This window comes from Stegastes partitus, unplaced genomic scaffold (assembly GCF_000690725.1).
Source record: "Stegastes partitus isolate 25-593 unplaced genomic scaffold, Stegastes_partitus-1.0.2 Scaffold1374, whole genome shotgun sequence".
NCBI classification, from domain to species: Eukaryota; Metazoa; Chordata; class Actinopteri; family Pomacentridae; genus Stegastes; species Stegastes partitus.
Window position 1 is genome coordinate 100,463 of NW_007579105.1, and position 18,291 is coordinate 118,753.

At 39.2% G+C, this 18,291-nt stretch overlaps 1 protein-coding gene across 1 annotated transcript; it reads right to left on the bottom strand.

The window, feature by feature from the left end:
- Window positions 1-2,392: 2,392 nt before the first annotated feature.
- cd248a (CD248 molecule, endosialin a) lies at window positions 2,393-7,884 on the bottom strand. Its single transcript, XM_008299042.1, has one exon. It carries the CDS (start codon window positions 7,617-7,619, stop codon window positions 5,283-5,285), a length of 2,337 nt encoding a protein of 778 aa, XP_008297264.1. The 5' UTR covers window positions 7,620-7,884; the 3' UTR covers window positions 2,393-5,282.
- Window positions 7,885-18,291: the final 10,407 nt, after the last annotated feature.

Sequence of the window (18,291 nt, forward strand, 5' to 3'; positions counted from 1 at the left end):
GAGGGACAAAAATTAGCCTGATTTTCCATCATTACAAGTAGGATGCTGTATGTGAACACTGCAGTGAATACAATGAAATTTATTTCCATTGGACTCTAAGTACATAATTTTCACAGTTTCTGAGTCGTGCATTATGTCACTATTGATTGATTCTAGTCTCTCATGATTCTAATATTGCTGGATTCCAGATTATCTCTTCCACACAGTTAATACATATTTACTGCCAGAATTTTGTGGTGAGGCATATGTCAGAAAAAAATAAATAAATCAAAATTCACAATGCATAATATTTTGTTTCCTTCATATTGAGTCTAATATAAAAATGTGCCACAGTTATAATAAATAATATGAGATCTAGATAGCCTAGACTGTTCTGAATAAACAAGATATTAGCATATATGACTAGCCCTTAGGGCGACGAAGATAATAGCTGCGAAGGTATTAAAATTACCCTGAAAGCAGCCGAGGGCTTATAGGTTTAAGAAGCTTTATAACATCACAGATTCACTCCTTAGAGGAGCCATACATGTCAGCTATAGAGAGGACCTATATTCATCATAGCTCTAATACCCTGTTCCTGTTGACTAAAATGGGTGGCACACAACTGGTTCATTTTGTGCAGAAGAATAGTAACATGACGTATAAAACACCCTCTTTTATGTCAACACACACAAGGTCTGAAGAAGAAAACTTGGGTTAATACAGAAAGCTGATAACAGTTTTGATACCCATTATCTCAGACCAGGGTTCTATGTTTTGTTGAGCCGGCTTACATAAAGAAACCTTGGCTATCTCAAACTTGCTTCGTAGTACAGTCCTCAGGCCACAAGGTAGAGCTCTTGATTGATATGTTCCTGTTTCAGGCCAGGAGAGTAATCGCATTAATGTGGATAAGTATGGACTGACCCACACCAACATTGTGGTTACAGGGAACCTATGTGGTCAGAGTAAAATAAAAATAAAAATTAGCTAATTATGGACATTATAATACAGTTCATGGAAAGTGAACCTACTGAAATTAAAAGTGAAACAGAAAGAAACAATCTCTATAAAAAATAATATTATACAAGTACAATTTTTGTTTTAATGAATCAAAAATGTTTACATTTCTTTTTGCTGAATGTTGATGTTGAAGGTCGGGGTCGCATGAGGGGATAGTTTATAAATGGTTGGTAGGATTGAATGTTTTATGGCTGCAGACGCTGATACTATTTGCACTACTACAATCCAAGACTTTCTTGTTATTGCTGCTCATTTATTGTCACGTAGTTGCCACCTGCAGGTCTTGATCAGTTGAGCTGGACGAGTAAGTAACTATCCTGCAAGATTGCCTACACTGTACCTAAATGTAACAGGAAGAGGTTGTGCAAAGGTGAAGCTAAAGATAACGTATGACCTAATCTTTCTGAAGCGAAGCAGATTGGCTCAAAACCTCTAGGTCCTGATAACGAACTACAGGGAATAATACTGTGAAAAATAAAAAATATGGAAAGCTTTTTTCCTTCAAAACATTACAAATGACAGGGATTTCATCGTGGAACAGTGTGCTATACAAATCATATAGCCCAAATGTGTGATTTAGGGCTAATATAAATAAAACTGACTTAAGTAATGTTTTCACCACATGTATTTTAATGCACGCAGAGCAGTGCATGTGTTTTTATTCTTGTACTCGGTTAATAGAAAGCACACTACAATATCATATGACATAATTAAAAAAAAAAACAAAAAAAAACTTCTAGAGTATGTTATTGTTATGAAAAAAACAAATTAGTTCTGTAGTCCAACACTGATCCATGTTTTGTACTGGTTAAGAAAGACTGAATTACTTTCATTCAACTATGCTTTGTGTTGAATTGCATAAATCCATCCCTAAGCATAATAGAGGACATGACCAAGTGTCCTGAATTGTACACGTTAAAAACAGCAACTTATATTCCTAAATAGCAATATGTCAGGTCTTGAATGCTACATTATCTCTCGCTTCTGGTTTCAGCAAAAGTGACTCTTGATAACTTTGATCTTAATGCGTGATTCATTGTAAACATAAAACGCTGGTAATTTGTGTTGTTTTGTCAGGGAACACAGAAAGTCTTTTTCACTTGCTGTTTTCTTTATCCTTACTTTGCAGATATTTGAGGTTATATTTAATAATGTTTTCCTTTGTTATTACTCACATGTAATGGGATGTGTTTGTTCTTTTCAAGTTTAGATGCTTTGTCACTTTCCCAGAGTAAAATCAAGAGTTCGGTTGTATAAATGTCCAGCAGATCCAGTACCTCGACCATACACCGTTTAGAAACATTACCATATTGTTCCCAGCACGGATTGTTTAAAGGTTAAAATGCCAGAAATTCTTTTACACCCCCATATACAACAAAGTTAAATGATTGAGGTTGTTATATGTCTTTTAATACATGATGAGTCACAAATTGTCATCACTGTCAACAAAGAAGGTAAGTCTGCACACACTACCTGTACCTTCTGATGTTCTTCTGTCAGTCACAGTAGTCATTAATATGTTTGTGATCACTAACTGTACAGCAAAAACTGTCCTGAAGGTAAAGTAGAACTTCAAGTGGATACATCACACAGATTTAAGGTATTGTAACTTAAGAGTACATAAACAGAAGTGAAATTTCTGAATTGTTTGGGTCTAAAATAACACATTACTCTAATTTACAATGAAGTAACAAGGTTACTTTAATTCATAAAGAATTGACAGTTTAAAAACAAAAAAAAGTTGCACAAACTCAGTTTAACTTGAGAAATTAAGTTAAATTATCTTACAAGATAATTCTTCCTGAGTTTACTTTAGTTTTATTGCCTTAAAGTTTGGCGGCAATAGACAGTTTTGATAGTTGGCGCTTCAACTTTAATTTCTCAGGGTGTGTTTGGTAAACCTGGGGTTTGTTTATCTCTTTGTTGGCCCAATGGACTTCTTTTTAGTGACGGCACCATGTTCTCAGATCTCTGCAAATAACTTGTTGAGCACAGCGTTATTATTGATATGCTAAAATAATGGACAGGCCCACCAAAATACGACCGGTTTTGTTTATAATATACATCAACTGAAGTCAAAATATTTGAAAGTTTTAGCGAGGGTTACCAAAGAGATGAGCGCAGCTCTGCTCCCTGGCGACTGGATTGTGTCTGTATACTAAGAGCTGCTGAAGACATGACAATGTTGAAAACAGGTCAGAGGGGGAGAGAGACAGTGAGAGAGAGAGGAGGGAGAATGAGAAAGACCCCCTCTGAGAACCACTCACAGAGCAGAACCTGGTTTTGATCAGCACATTCCATTAGTCAATACAATCACAATGCTTCCTTACTGCCAATAGGGACTCAAGTATCCTGTTGTATTTTCTGTAAAAATCCCTTCTACAAACAAAGGGCCCACTGAGGATCATGGCCCTTTTTGTAATTACAGTATCCTTATTGTCACACACCCACCCCTCCCTCCACCCACATTCATTCCTCCACTTTCCTGAGAAGGTGACTCCTCATGTACTGCTGCTTAAGAGTTTCTAAACGAAGAATGATATACAGATTAGGGCAGTGATGTCATCAAACAAGTGCATGAACGAACACATCTGTGTCATACATGAAATCCCTTGTCATGTGTTTGCCTATTTTTACTTCATGGTCAACATAGTAGCTTTTCTCAGAGCTTTCCACTGCTTTTCATTGCACTCATCTAAAACAGATAACAGTTTATAGTTGTTATAGCAACTGAACTATCTCCATGACAACTAAAAAATAGACATGTGGTTAAAAGCTCTCTTTAAAAGCTACGAAGTAGCCCATGAGTTAAGGCATAGCTTTGTCAAACTACTATTTCTAAGATCAATAATACATGTTCACACTGAACCCCCGTCATAGTTTTTAATTCACAAATTCTTAACAAGTAACAGAAAAAAAACATCAGATATTTTCCAATAGTTCACAGTCTATTAAAAAAAAAATCAAATATTTCATGTTTAAATTTGAAATGCCACTTGTTTCCCCAGCCATTTATCTATGAAGTTGCTTATTTGTGTTTTCTTTGTTAGCACATCTTACAGTTAATGTGTTATTGTTATTTATGATTTTCAATCTGTGATCTGAAATCTTTGAGACTACTCTTTTGACTGCCTTTTTAAGTTGCTAAATATTTGAAGATACATCTGCAAAGGCAACAGTCTGTTCACAGCTGGATTTGATCCAACAAAGCCATAAAACATTTCTGGAGTGGGATAGTGAATTACGGTTCCTAGTAGTGACTGATGGCCACTTACAAACAAGGTCAATGTCAAGCACCATCCTCTACAACTATTCCCTATGCTGTGTGAACATCTGCACTTTAACCTCTTTTCAAAAAAGAAAAAAAGAAAAAGAAAAGACAGGAGTAATGCTCTTAAACTGGACATGGGTGGGGGGAAAGATTCCATGTGCAGGCAGACATTCCTCTGCATATCACTGGGTTTATGGGGTCCATAAAAAGGCTTTGTCATTGAATTATTATAACTGTTAGGTTTTCTAAAAGCAAATGACTAGTGGCAAGTATAAAAGAAACATAAATACAAAACAACCACTATATACAAAGAAGGTTTTGGTCTCTTATTAATAATTCTGCTCCAACACAGTGATTTTCAATGATTGTTTGCCCAGCATTATCATGGGAATTGCATAATCTCTTTTTTCTCTTGAAGGGATATTTGCTTACAGTCTCCTTTCGCCCAGTGTTGATGAGAACCAACCACGCCTCCAAATCCCTTTAACACAGTCAACAGGAACAGTTATGTACAGTGATATGCTATTGAAGTGAAGTGAGCATGAAGATTTTGCTTGAAAAAGACCTCATAGTCAAGTTTACCTCAAAATTGCAGATTTCTTTTCCATCAGTACAATGATTTTAAAAAGGCTGAAATTAATTAATGACACACATTATTCTCAATAATTAGCAAATATGTTTGACATTACTAATGAAGACTGGAATATTTTCAACCTATGTAATCTAGTGCAATCATGAAGCAAACAGATATTGTGCTGTGTGGTCAGTGTATGTAACATCAAAGCAGTTTATACCACAAAGAAACCCCATTCCTTACAAGGTCAGTGGTTTCCAGTGTCTCTTCCTTACCTCTATCTGTTGATAACAGCTATTCAAAAATGCTCCAAGAGTCGGGAGCTCCCAAAAGGAGAGGGTAAAACATTTTACTTGCTTGTTACCTGATCATTATTCACTCTTGCTTTCTAAAACAGAGTTTGTATATGTTTATGTCAGTCTCTCTCTTCTCTGTTTAAACATGGGTCTTGACCCCAGCTGAGGGGTTAGGAGCCCCCTGTTTATCATGAGCCCCAGAGATCCAATGGTAGCAGTCAGTGGCATTCTTGTTGCGTGGCTGAACAGCACAGCGGGTACAGTAAACAATACCAAATGCCACCATCACCACGATAAAGATGCAGATGGGCACAAGAAGGCCCACCAGCAGCCAGGTGCTGCTCTGTTTCTGCCCCCGGTCTTCCTGGACAGAATCCAGGGGGTCACCACTCCCTTCACCTTTGCTCGGTGGTGGCTGGGAAGCAATAAACTGGGTGGGAACAACAAGACCTCGAGAGTGTGTGATTTCCACATAGTCTTTTTCCTCCTCCCCTAAATCCTCCTTTGGGAATTTAGAGCTCTCTCTAGTGGGGTACTGTTGCTCTTCTTCTGGCTTATTGTGGTCGCTGGAATCTGTAGGCATGTTGTGGTCTGTGACTGAATCCTCTGGATTTCCTGGATTCTGGCTGGAAGTAACATGCCCGGCCCACCAATGCCAGGCACCTTCAGAGATTGTAGAAGTGGAAAGGGAGGGAAGAGCTGTAGTAGTTTCCTCCTCATCGTCTGTGTACCAGTCTGGAGTAGTGCTGGTACTGGTGGTGGGTGGAAGCTTTGTGTAGGTGGTTGTTGACAGAGACTGAGAATTCTGTTCCCACTCTAACCAGTCAACTCCATCTATGTCTTCCTCATCTTTGTCCTTTCCTTGTGTCAGAGGGTCCACTGCTGAATCAAAGGGCACTTCCTCCTGTGGGGCACTGGTGACCCAAATTACATCAGAATTCAAATCTCTGGGTGGATCGGTCAGCCAGTCCAGAGATTGCTCCTCCCCTGTAGGCCAGCCAGTGTGGCTTTGCTCCGTGTTCCAGTCATAGTCCATGGGGTCCCATACAGGTCCAGGATGGTGAGTGACCCAAGGAAATGGAGGGGTGACAGCAGATTGACTGTCTCCTCCTCCCCTCTTTTGACAAGAGTACTGATTAGACATGAGTTCATAGCCTTCCTCGCAGTAGCACTCAAATCCACCATCATAATTCACACACATCTGCTGGCAGGTCCCAGGGATCTGGCACTCATCAATATCTTGGCACTGGCTGGGGTCCTCATGCACTTGGGAATATCCAAGATGACAGTGGCAGATGTGAGAGCCGACAGTGTTCTCACAAGCATGTTCACATGGGTCATTCATACACTCATCGATATCCTCACAGCCACCCGCTTGATCTGGATGATAACCCTCCCGACATCGACATTCAAATGTCCCAGGAGCATTTTCACAGAGCTGCTCACAAGGACTCTGGAGGCACTCATCTACATCTAGACAGCCACGTTCATCAGGTGCAAGCATGTATCCATCAGGACAGGCACAACGGTAACCATCGGAAAGGGGCAGGCATTCAAACTCGCAGGGGGCCCCTTGACAAACATCAGATAGCTCACAGCTTTGGCCATCATCTCCTAGTTGATATCCATCAGCACATTCACAATAAAAGTGACCACCAGCTGGCCTGCAGAAATGCTCACATCCACCGTTATCCTGGTCACACCAGTTGTGTGATATGGAGGGATCAGAGCAAAGGGGGGGTTCTCTTGACCACCCCACTGAGCCATCTTCTCTTAGCATACACAAAACAGACTGTTCCTCCTTGGCACCTGTGGGGCAGGGTACAGTGGCAACAGATCCAAAGGGTACATGGGTTAGCAGCGTGCTGAGAAGGTTAAATGGTGTTGTGTAGAGGGCATTCCCTCCCCCTTCACTCCACAAGGACGGACACATTCCTTTGTAAGCATAATGGCACAGATACCCATCTACAGGGACTGAGCAGGAACCATCAAGCCACTTGAAGTTATTGTTCTGTTCTTGAGTGCTGTAGCCCATAACCACACAGCGAGGCACTGAACACATACTAGGCGAGTCCTCTTTCTGCCAGTTGGTATACTCTGTGTCCTGGTCACCAGTAGTCCAAGAAAACCCCCGAAGTGGGCGTGTGGTAGTACACTGGCGAGGCTGGCGCTGCAGGCCAATCCATACTTGGATCTTGGTACGCGAGTGCCGCAAGTCCAGAGTGGAGAAGAGAGTGGCAATTGCGGTGGCCTCCTCCATAGATTTGATGGTCGCTAGGTTCCCACCTTTCTCTTTGCAGGCCCTCCATGAGTCCAGGAAGGTTTTACGTTGAAGGTAAACCACAAAGCAGCCGTCTGCATTACATAGCACATCCCTCTCTCTCAGGTCCTGGCCCAAGACTGCAGAAAATCCAGAGAGTAAAGCCAGCAGGGAGGTTAAGAGAACAGCAACAGCACTCCTCACCAGGGAGCCCATTCTTTTTTAGAACGAAATATATCTCTCCACTCTCTGCTTGTCTCTAACCCTGCCTTTCTCCACACTTATATCTTCTTGTCTTTGAAAGTTTCTTTTAAGTATAACTTCTTTCTTGGCCTGTTTCTGTTGCCTATCTGAACTTTTTCCCCTTCATTTGAGCTGTGTTTCTATATATATAAATATATATATAAATATATATATATCACTGTCTTGTCAGTGCTCTTCACTCCTCCCTGCTGAAGCAGATCTGTGCTGGAGTTGAGTGCATGCAGATTATCCAAAGATTTCAGAGAGCAGGGAGGGAGGAGAGAAAAGAGAAGGTGGGGGGGGAGGTTGGAAGGAGGGACGTATAGCAAGGAGGAGGGTGGACAGAAAAGGAGAGAGGGAGGGAGTTGAGGGAAAGAATTGTATGTTTTTGGAAGGGGAGGGGGGCAATATGTGAATGTGTGTCAGAGTGGGGGGAGGAGCAGGGAACTGTGCATTTCTTTCTTTTTCAGAGCATGTCATATGGTTTTCATAAGCCCTGTTCATCGACATAGTTTGGTACCCTGCCATTTGCCTGCACACACACACACACACACACACACACACACACACACACAAAGATGCATGAAATTGTGGCACAGTTTTCTTATCGCTAATAACTCATTTGAGTTGGGATAATGACTTGAACAGATGCAATCTTTTCAACTATTCATCAATTATTTTCTCTCCCCTCTTCTCTAGTCTTGAACTTTATTTCCATTTGTGAACAATTTCTTTCACCTTTTAATTCACTAGGACTTAGACCAGTAGGTTGCTCAAATGTGTGCATGTCCTTTACTCCATTGCCTGATGTTTTCTTACATAATAATTTTAATGTACGTGTGTGAAACTGCTGATCACCAAGTAAAACCTCCTTTGAGTGAGCTTGAGGTTAATATATGAAAAAAAAAGCTTTGTTTTTCCACATATTTGGCATTCTACACTAACAACACAACCCTAGGCCAGAAAGAGGATACCTGTTCCTTCACAAAGGGGCTGCAGCTACATAAAAAAAAAAAAAACAACAATGCTCTCCTCCATGCTAATAAGTCTCAGATTGGGATGAGGAAGTAGGGAAAGTTGTTGAGGTCGGTGTGGAGGAAGAGGGCCTCTAAGGTTTGCTATGAAAACAAAGCCAGGTCGGTGAAATGGAGACGTATGTTTCTAAACGAGAAAAGTTCGAGGGAAGAGGGTCTAGATGTGTGTGTCTAGGAGAGGGGGTAGGGGATGTGGGCCTGGGTAGGTGGGGGTTTAGTAGCAGAGTCCTGTGAGTCTGTAATAAATCCAGCTGACTGTTTCAGTGCCCATACTGTTTTGTATGACCTTCACTGTTAATGTGCACCTGAAGCTAAAGTAAATGCCTGTGGGTAGGCGTGAAAATGAAGGACGACAAGAAACTTTTACCGGTTACCCACAATGTGTTATTTTTTTTTAAACTTGTGCAAAGTTGCTAAGTAGGACATATTATATTTGACTACACTGCATTTGCAGTATCAGAAAATACTGAAAGGTGGGATGGAATTCTTATTTTCTTAATCTTTAATCAGATATTGTGCTTTAAATGTGTATTCCAGCTTTTTTCAACTTGGATCACTCTAAGTTTAGAGACCTGCTGTACAAAAGACTAGTTTAATGTTCAGGTCATCAGAAAACTTTTGTATTTTCCACTTTCTGACTTTGACTCCGCTTCTTCAAGTGCGACAAATTTGATTTCTCATTTGATTTAATAGTAATTTGATCATGCACATTGTCAATAATTGTTCCAATTCGTGAGAATATTCAGCAGACATTGTATGTTGGTCCCCAATTTCTTGAACTACTGACCCAATTAAATTAAAGCTATTTTGCTTGTGAACCCCTTATCACTGAGATTTATGAAAAAAATGCAATGTTATTCAGTTATTGACAAGCTTATCTTTACTGAGCAGAAATGTTTTTTTTAATGCTTTTCTCTCCTGCTAATCATCTCCCAACTTCTCAAAATTATCTTAAGACCACTTGCAGAGGTTCTGGCTATGAAAAACACCAATCCTGTTAAATTAATTTAAATTAATTAAACTTAGAAAAGGTCCCCTGCTGCTGTGACTTAACTGAACCCCTGCAGGGTTAGTTAGCCTAATTGGAGGAAACAAGTTCAATGAACCTAATGTGTGTGTGTGTGTGTGTGTGTGTGTATATATATATAGTCGTGACTTGATATTCCGACCCTTAACAATCCAAAAACCTTGCTATCGACAGGATTTTAGGAAAAACGAACAGAACCCATAAAAAGTAGCCTTAACATACCAACAGCCTTGGATTCTGACTCCAACATGACATTTTATGTCACAAATAAGGATGACGGCGTATTATCTGACTTAACAGTCTGACAGATTTACTTACCTTTGATGTGACCCGAAGGGACCGTGCACACCGGTCAGTTAGGCGGGAAATCCAGCGATGGTAGTGTTCTAGCAATATACTAGTCCCTCTCACTGAGTGAGTTTACCCAACTAATTAAGTCAGTTTGCATCAGTTTGTTAGTAAGCAACTCTACATGTGTGGAACACAGGAAGGATAGGTTTTGGTGCTTTGGAGTTCTTTGGAGTATTCAAAAATATGACATGTTTTGACACGTGAACAATTCTATGACCCTATATATCCTGCAGTTATACTACAAAATTGCATCTCACAAGTTTATTTTGTTTCATATAAATCTGAATAGATAGTTTATTATAACAACTGTAAACAACAAATATTAACAACAAATTACACTTCAACCATCAAGCCCTCCTTGTATTTTGACCTCCACCTTGACAATTTGACAGCCTTGTTGTATACATAAAAGAAGGTATTACATTTAGTGTTAGATTATCAAGTCACGACTGTATATATAGCCTGTATATATATATATACACTCAGAGTTGCTTTTCTTCCTTTGGCATGACCACCTCACAGCTGAAATCTTTTTTTTTGTTTGTTTTTTAAATCAAAATCGCTACAATGGCCAGAGTGGTCTTAGGCAGAGATTGGCAACCGTGGGTACAATTGGCACCCTGCAGTGTGATCGTCATTTTCCACAAGAATATTGCAGCAGTTCAGGTGGAGTAGACAATTGCAACCTCACTTGCTAAAAAAGGTAAATTAAAATTCTGGCCATTCCAGCACATTTGGACAAAAGAGTTTTCGAAAAGTTATTTGCCAAAATCTGAGCATTAAGTGCCATTTTGGCCCCTGTTTCCTTTTTGTGTTTTTAAATTTCCTTAAGGTCAACGCGATTTTAAAATTTACATTAAATTAATAAGAAGCATTAATTTATTCCACTAAATCTCTCTATTTTACAGTACTGCCAGTCTTGTTAGGTCATGGAGCTCCATTTCACGCTGCCACTTTCTGCAGCTTTAATAGTTTAGCTGTGGGTTAATTCATCATTTTGTCATTAGAGGTGTAGCAAAAGCAAAATTAAAATGCAATTACATGATGTTTATTTAGTGATGACCTCACTACAGTGATCAATAAATGAGATATGACTAATAAAAAGGCAATACAGTCAAAAAACGAATATATGCTATTTTACTAGTGTGCCTTCACTTTGAAAAACACCACTGCACATTATAAATTCTCTCACATTCACTCTCTCACACACAGGCTGTCAGCTTGGTAAAATTCAAACCAGGCCGTTTGTACCACTCACATTCAGCTGGGGTGTTTTATGACAGCCGTGATTTTGAGGTTTACTAGTGTTTAATGGTCATAACCAACCTTTAACACACTGACTCAGAACCTTTTAATAGATCCCAGCACGCCTGTCTCCCAGCATCCATCAGTGCTCCAGTGTTCCAATGCTGGGTCAGACAACATAAATACAACGTGTGGCTCGCTATCACAAGGTTGCTGCTACGTGGCTGTGAACAATATGTGAGCAGGGGTGCATGACAGTCTGGCAGCTTTATTGGGTTATCTGTACAGATAAAGTCTTCATTCACACACAAGTACATACTGATTTCTCGAAACTATGTATCCAGCACATGAACATTTGGTCTGTCATGATACTGTTGAGACTGGATTAGTTCAATATGAGGATTGTTCTGTTAGAAATAGGATTTTTACTTTTATAGTTTTGACCATGATTTCTAATCGCTTTTGATAACATTACACTCTTTGAAGTACGAACTGAGATCCGGAGACATTTTCCATTTATATTTTTCCCCATTTATTTTTTTTTAAATTTTTAGATTAATCATATTTTCTAGCAAGACAGCAACACCAGTGACACTAAGAAGAATGCAGAATATTTGTAATAAATAATCCCATGAGAAGACCAAAACCAACAGTTTTGTTTTTCAAAAGAATCTTTAACTATTTCCTGAAATAGCTGGACCCTGTATATATTTTTTCTTTAATACTACTCAAATAGGAGGGAGTAGTGCATTTCAAGTATGAGCAACAGAACTCTCATTTAACATAGTGCACGAGACACAAAAATGCGCCTCTGTCAGTGATTACGGCTGATGGATTTCAGTTTGGTACGTGACACTTTATTAAAAGTGCTCATGGTTATGGCAGCCTGGGTATTGCGCAAAGCTGTATCATTCCACTGGTTTATGGTTTCCATGGGATTTTTTTTTTTTTAGCAGAAACAGTTCTGATTCTGAGCCAAATGAAAACTTTTAGAGCATCCATCAGCTGCTGGAAGTCATGATACCTCTTTCATATTCCATCATCCAGTCATGCCCGCAACAGCTGAAGGATTACATTTTCAAGGAGAGTGCACATTTGTGAGATCTTCTGGCTTTGGTGAACAAGTTATGACTTTGTCCTGGCAGCTGAGGGAACATTTAACAATAGTATATGTTAATAAAGCATTCACAAGGTTCTATCAAATGGTGTTTTAAATACTTGATACATGCATGACCAACCCAATCTCACAAACATCTCATTCATATACAATTAAACTCCATCTACATTTACATTTCAAAAAAAAAAAAAAAAAAAAAAGCTACTGTCCCCCAGAAAGGTAAGACTTTGGCTTAGTAGGCAATGCTTCCAGCTTAAAAGAGCCACAAAGTCAGTGTCAGAAGGCTGGTAAGATCTCCCATAAGATCTTACCCAGAAGACCGGGGCTTGTCCAAGTCAGACCATCATGCTTACACTTCAGCTTTGTCTTTGTTCACTGTTTGGTTAGGCTTAGTTAGGTCAAGGCACCAAAAGTCTGACTCAGCTGATTTAAGCTGCGGGTATAAGCCCATCATTGGCCATAATTTTCCCATTGCTTTGTCTTCCCCTTTTACTATCCATGTGTTACATTCAAAATCCACTTCACTATGAGAAACAACATCAACAACAACTTCTCAGCAGCCACCTACCACACAGAAAACTTCACATTTTGCAGTTGATTTGGATCATGCAGTGAGGTAGTCCAACCAGTCTCACGGCAATTCGTGAAATAATCACAAAATTTAATCTATTGTTTCGTGTCCTGGGACACGATTTGCCCAACTTTTTCATGTTCCCCAACTGTAAGACTGGGTTGGATAGTCTTGCTAGTGTAACCACGCCAGCCCTGGTACTGGCAGGTTCGGTTCGCTTTCTCTTCAGTTACTCTGCGTTGTGTTTAATGAAAAACTCAGAGAAAGTAGTTTGGTCAAGCCTGAACAGGCCAGTCGGCCCGCAGTCGGATCACAAAACCCTCTCGGACGCATCCATCCCAATACTGGCGAATATAATACAAAATAAAACACACATTGACCTGCAAATAACATAAGAGTGCTGGTCAGACCTGTCGGCTCACAGTCGGATCACAAAACACTCTGTACAGGAATAGAGAGGCGCAGTGTCAGGAACACGTTAAGTCAAGGTGCTTTTAACAGCAACCAAACGATACGAGATAACAAAAACCACTCTGAATATTCCCTGACAGCGGCTACAACACGTCCTCCACACGTATGACGACCAAATTACTTCCATGATTGCAGAAATGGTTCCATACACAGAGCACCCACTAGACCCAACTTACCTCGGACGCATCCATCCCAATACTGGCGAATATCAGACGCAGCTGATGACGTAAATGCGCCAGCCTTAGGGAGGAGGCGCCTACAAGCCAACAGACCACACAACGGGACAACCTCAATAACCACGGCAAGTGAAATTACACTATTTACTCCGTTACACTAATAATACAAATCAAGGCGTTTTTCTCCCTATAGAACAATGATAATGAGGTGCAGCCCGACCATGCTGTGATGCAGAATGGTCTGGCTCAGAAATATATTTTAGGGGATGTTGGTCAAGCATTCATTGTCACATTGAAAGTATCTTGGGTTGGTGCAATACATTTATGGAGCTTATTTGTATTACCTGCCACCAAGGAGAATTTGTCAACTGTATGTGCAACCTGGGTGCATTCTGCCCTCATACTGGGTTTGAAAGTTATTGCATTGAAACAGAAGTCCTCTTCTGCACCTTTACCATCACCATGGTTCACTGAGGACTTTAAACTAGAGGTTTGAGGAAAAACTCTCTTCAGACTACTCACAAGGATGGAACACGAAAGACCTTAAGAGAGAGGGGAATGCTTTCACATGTCTTTTTGGTTTGTTTTTCTTTATTCATTCTGTTTTGTTTCTTCATGTGTATTTATTTTATCTTTTGTGTTACCTCAGGTAGTAATATGATGAATCCTCTGTGTGTCTTCAAATTATGATTTGTTTGTTTCTGTGTTTAATCAAGAATAAATAAAAGTTTAAATTAAAAAAATAATTTAAAAAAACCTTAAAAACAATAAATAAATCTGTTTTTCATTGAAGGAACTGTCAGAACCTGAAATCATTCCATTCTCATCAGAACAATAAGCAATATGTCCAAACAGCACAACAAAAATTTTAATTATTTTGAGATTTCCAATGATCCACACATAACATGATGATCCTGGAGATACGGCATCTCTATGGGACCTTCTTGAATTATATTTAAAACTATAGAAATCTGATATGCTGAATAGTTCATTTGCATTTGCCTTTTCCGAAACCAATAAAAACACAGATATGCTTGGTCCAGAATGTTTCTTAGTTGAACTTTATGTATTCAAGAAATCTCATTTAGATCAACATCTTCACAACAGAGACATAAGATCAAATTACACGAGTTAGTCGGACAAAACCATCATACATGTGATAAAACAATCAAGAACGTAGCATCATAAAATTAGTAATGAAGTCCCCTGAGGAAAAGTATCTTCAACTTCTTGTTATACTGTATTTTATCTTATCTGGTGTGTATGTCTTTTCATTTTTATTTTCAGCCAAACTACAACTGTAGTTTAAAGCGCAAATGTGTTCTGGAGTGTTGGTGAGACTGTCAGGAACCATTGTGCCTGTACAGACCAAAACCTGTGCTGTTTCAGTCTGCACAAAGCCCGATGCTGCTGGCAACCCACACTGTAGCCAAACCCACCACATCCAAGTGATTGAAATCATGATTATTTTTAATCAAGTAAAAGTTCCAGCATTTAACTTCCTCGAAAACCAAAAACTTTGTTATTTTGACATTTTCAATTGTTCTCTGATTAAACAGTCCAGATGTATCAATAGATGAGTTGGCAGCTGTATTTTTAAACTTTTAACAGACTAGCTGTTTCCAGTCTTCATGCTTAACGAGGCAAACCACATTCTAACTCCAGCACCATAACACAAAAACATAAGAATACAATACAGAAAGCAAACAGATCTTTTTCACAGCACGTACTTGAACGTGTCATAGCAGATAAAGTTCAGGTGATACAAAGACCATTAACAAGCCAACACACATAATACCAGAACCCGAGTAGTAATCATTTGTGAAAGCTGTGTTAACATAGCTGCAAAGTGCATTAGCTGCTAGTTTGTATGCTTAGCTTTGACTGGTGAGTCGATTTTTCTGTCTTATTCATCACATTGCACATAGCTGGGACGCACTAAGCTGAGCTCGTTCTCACACGAAGGCCCACACTGGTCAGCAGAGAGGAAGATGGGTTCACTGAACTAAAGAGTGGTAAATTAACAATTGTTGCCTTCAGGCGTCAGTGAAGTTTCCTGACTCTACAGGTGGATGAGTGAATCAGCTGTGTTCAGGGAGGGGCTGTGACTCATACAGTCACCTACAAACTTTAATTCAATAATTTTGACAGCCTGATGCTGGGCCTTTAACGTTTCTGACACCTTTTCCACATGAAAGATACCATAAACACACAACAGTCGGGACTGCTTCTCTTAGCAATTCTCAAGACAGTAAAGCAGAGATCTCAAAATTGATATTAGAACCTCAGAACAGATGATATTCTCAGCAGTGTGAAACAGAGACATTCAATCTAACCATTAATAATGACGCCTAGAATATTTAAAAGGGGTATTAAATGGTTAAGTTAAATTTTTGTCAGTATAAACTGCATATCCTTTGCATTAGGAGAGAGAATGTTGTTCTTCCACTTTCTTTTTTCAGTTCAGGTTTTGGTTTTAAAGCAAAATATCAGTGTATCTGACCCATATAGTTTGAGTTTATAAACTGAAATGAATAGTTTTTGTTACTGCATGTAAATAAAGGTTTGAAGCAGTTCTTTTAAGCCTTATGAGTTTTTGGAACAATTACAGATTTTACAGCCTTTTCAAAAATCTCTGTTGTAATGTGCATATTCAGCAAATTATGGTGTGTTCAAACTGTAAAACAAAAAATAGCCATGCTCTTAAAAAAATATCACTATCACTGTTACCAAACGTGTTTTTCTCAGTTACTGTATTGCTATGTTCCTGCCTGTATGAGGGTTCATTAAAAAAGAAAGGTACAAATTAACAAGTACCTGATACCTGGATACTGAAGAAGTTTGCAGCTAAATATTTTAAACTTCTAATGAAATGACAAACAATTACAGTAAGCGCATTAACTTCAAGCAAAGAATTGTCAGAGCTTCCATATCAAAGTAGAAGTATTCTCTGCTTGTGCAATTATTCAGAACTCCAAGCATTTTTGCAATGCTTGTAATGCTCCCTGGAAGTCTCATTATGTAAAATTGCCAAGCACCATCTGCGACGAGTGCTGGATTGTGGTGAATTGTGTTCTGTGTCAAAACAATGACATTTCAACTTGAATTTTATTTTGGGGAATAGGGTGAAGACACTAGGAGGCATAATTTGCGATTAGGGAGGGTGGTAGGTCTCTCTATAATATATATTGGTTTTAAATGATCTGCACTTGCCAGTGTTTCACATTCAACATTTACACACCAATGGTGAGTGAGTGTGTCTTGCCCAAGAACACTTCAACATGCAGAGGGGCTGGGGATTGAACCACCAAGCTTTCAATTAGTGGTTGGTCAAACTCCAGTTTTGTTTATTTATTTATTTTTTAAATATCACGTCTACAGCTAATGTGCACACTTATGCAGATGACACCATAGTCTTTTTATTTGCCTTTTCTCTGAGACAAGCTGTTGATGAACGGCAGACTGCCTCCTAATTGCATGATCTAAAATTTGTTTTGAGTGCTAAGAGAAACAAATTTATGATCTCTCCAGAGCTCAGATATTGCTATGGGGACCTAATTGAACAAGTATCGCATCTTTCTAGAAATACTTAGACATGTTGGTGGATAATAGGGTCTTTTGCATATTGAGCACCGAGCAACAAAATTGAAGGTTTTAGTTTCAAAATAGGGTCTGCCTTATTTTAACAGTTGCCACTGGCATATTTTAATTTACAATCACTAGATACATGCCCTTCTTACCTGTGCAGTTTTCTATCACTTATCATCTATCAGTCTATAGCTGCTAGAATTCTCGCTGTGTAGAGGCTGCCCAAGAATTGCTCTGAGCTTGGTAAAAGGGATTTCTCCTGTTTTGTGCTTTGGACCTGGAATAACCTTCACAACGCAGCTTAGTGTTTTTGTCTCCCTGGGAGAGTTCAAAGCTAAGCTCATAAGATGTGTAACTGAAGAGTGTAATTGCTATTCCAAAGCAAATGGCTAAAAAAAAAAAAAGAAAAAGAAAATTGTTTTGTGTGTCTTTAGGCCTTTGGTTTGTCTTTTTTTTTTTTTTTTTTTTTTAAACTGTGATTCATGATGATGCCTGATTTTATATGATATTATGACACAGACATTGTATGCCTTCTTGGCAAGGTCTTTCTTGAAAGACAGATTTTCAAGGTACTTCTTAGTTAAACCCTCGAATACTTCAAATAATTAAGCAATTGAAAATACACCACTACCATCCTAACTTAGACTGATATACATAGTGTGCATCAATGTGTAAATTAAGGATCGATAAAAGGAATTTGGGTGATTGTAATTGATGGCAGACCCACCTAATAACAGCCTGCAGTCTGTTGTTTTGGTCACTGCACACCCACAGTGTTCCGCTGCTGTGTGGGACCCTGTAGATCCCCAGATGATTTTTCAAAGCTGTGTGCTACTGCTGATACGTTTTCCATCTGCTGGAGAAGAGAAATTCAGGACAGGTTTCAGTTTTGAATCAGGACCCGCTGGAATTTTAATAGTTTCCCACGCACAGTCTCAGCACTCTCAGTGAGTCATGTCTGGATGTCAGGAGCACATATCCTGAGGATAGTGGAGAAATTTGGGAAGTGTCTGTGTATATCCTAAAACGTACGTTCAAATGCATCAGTAAGATTTTTTTTAAGGA

What these genes read in the sequence shown, in the direction of transcription:
- cd248a (XM_008299042.1), bottom strand. Translation starts at nt 7,619, where the DNA reads ATGGGCTCCCTGGTGAGGAGTGCTGTTGCTGTTCTCTTAACCTCCCTG.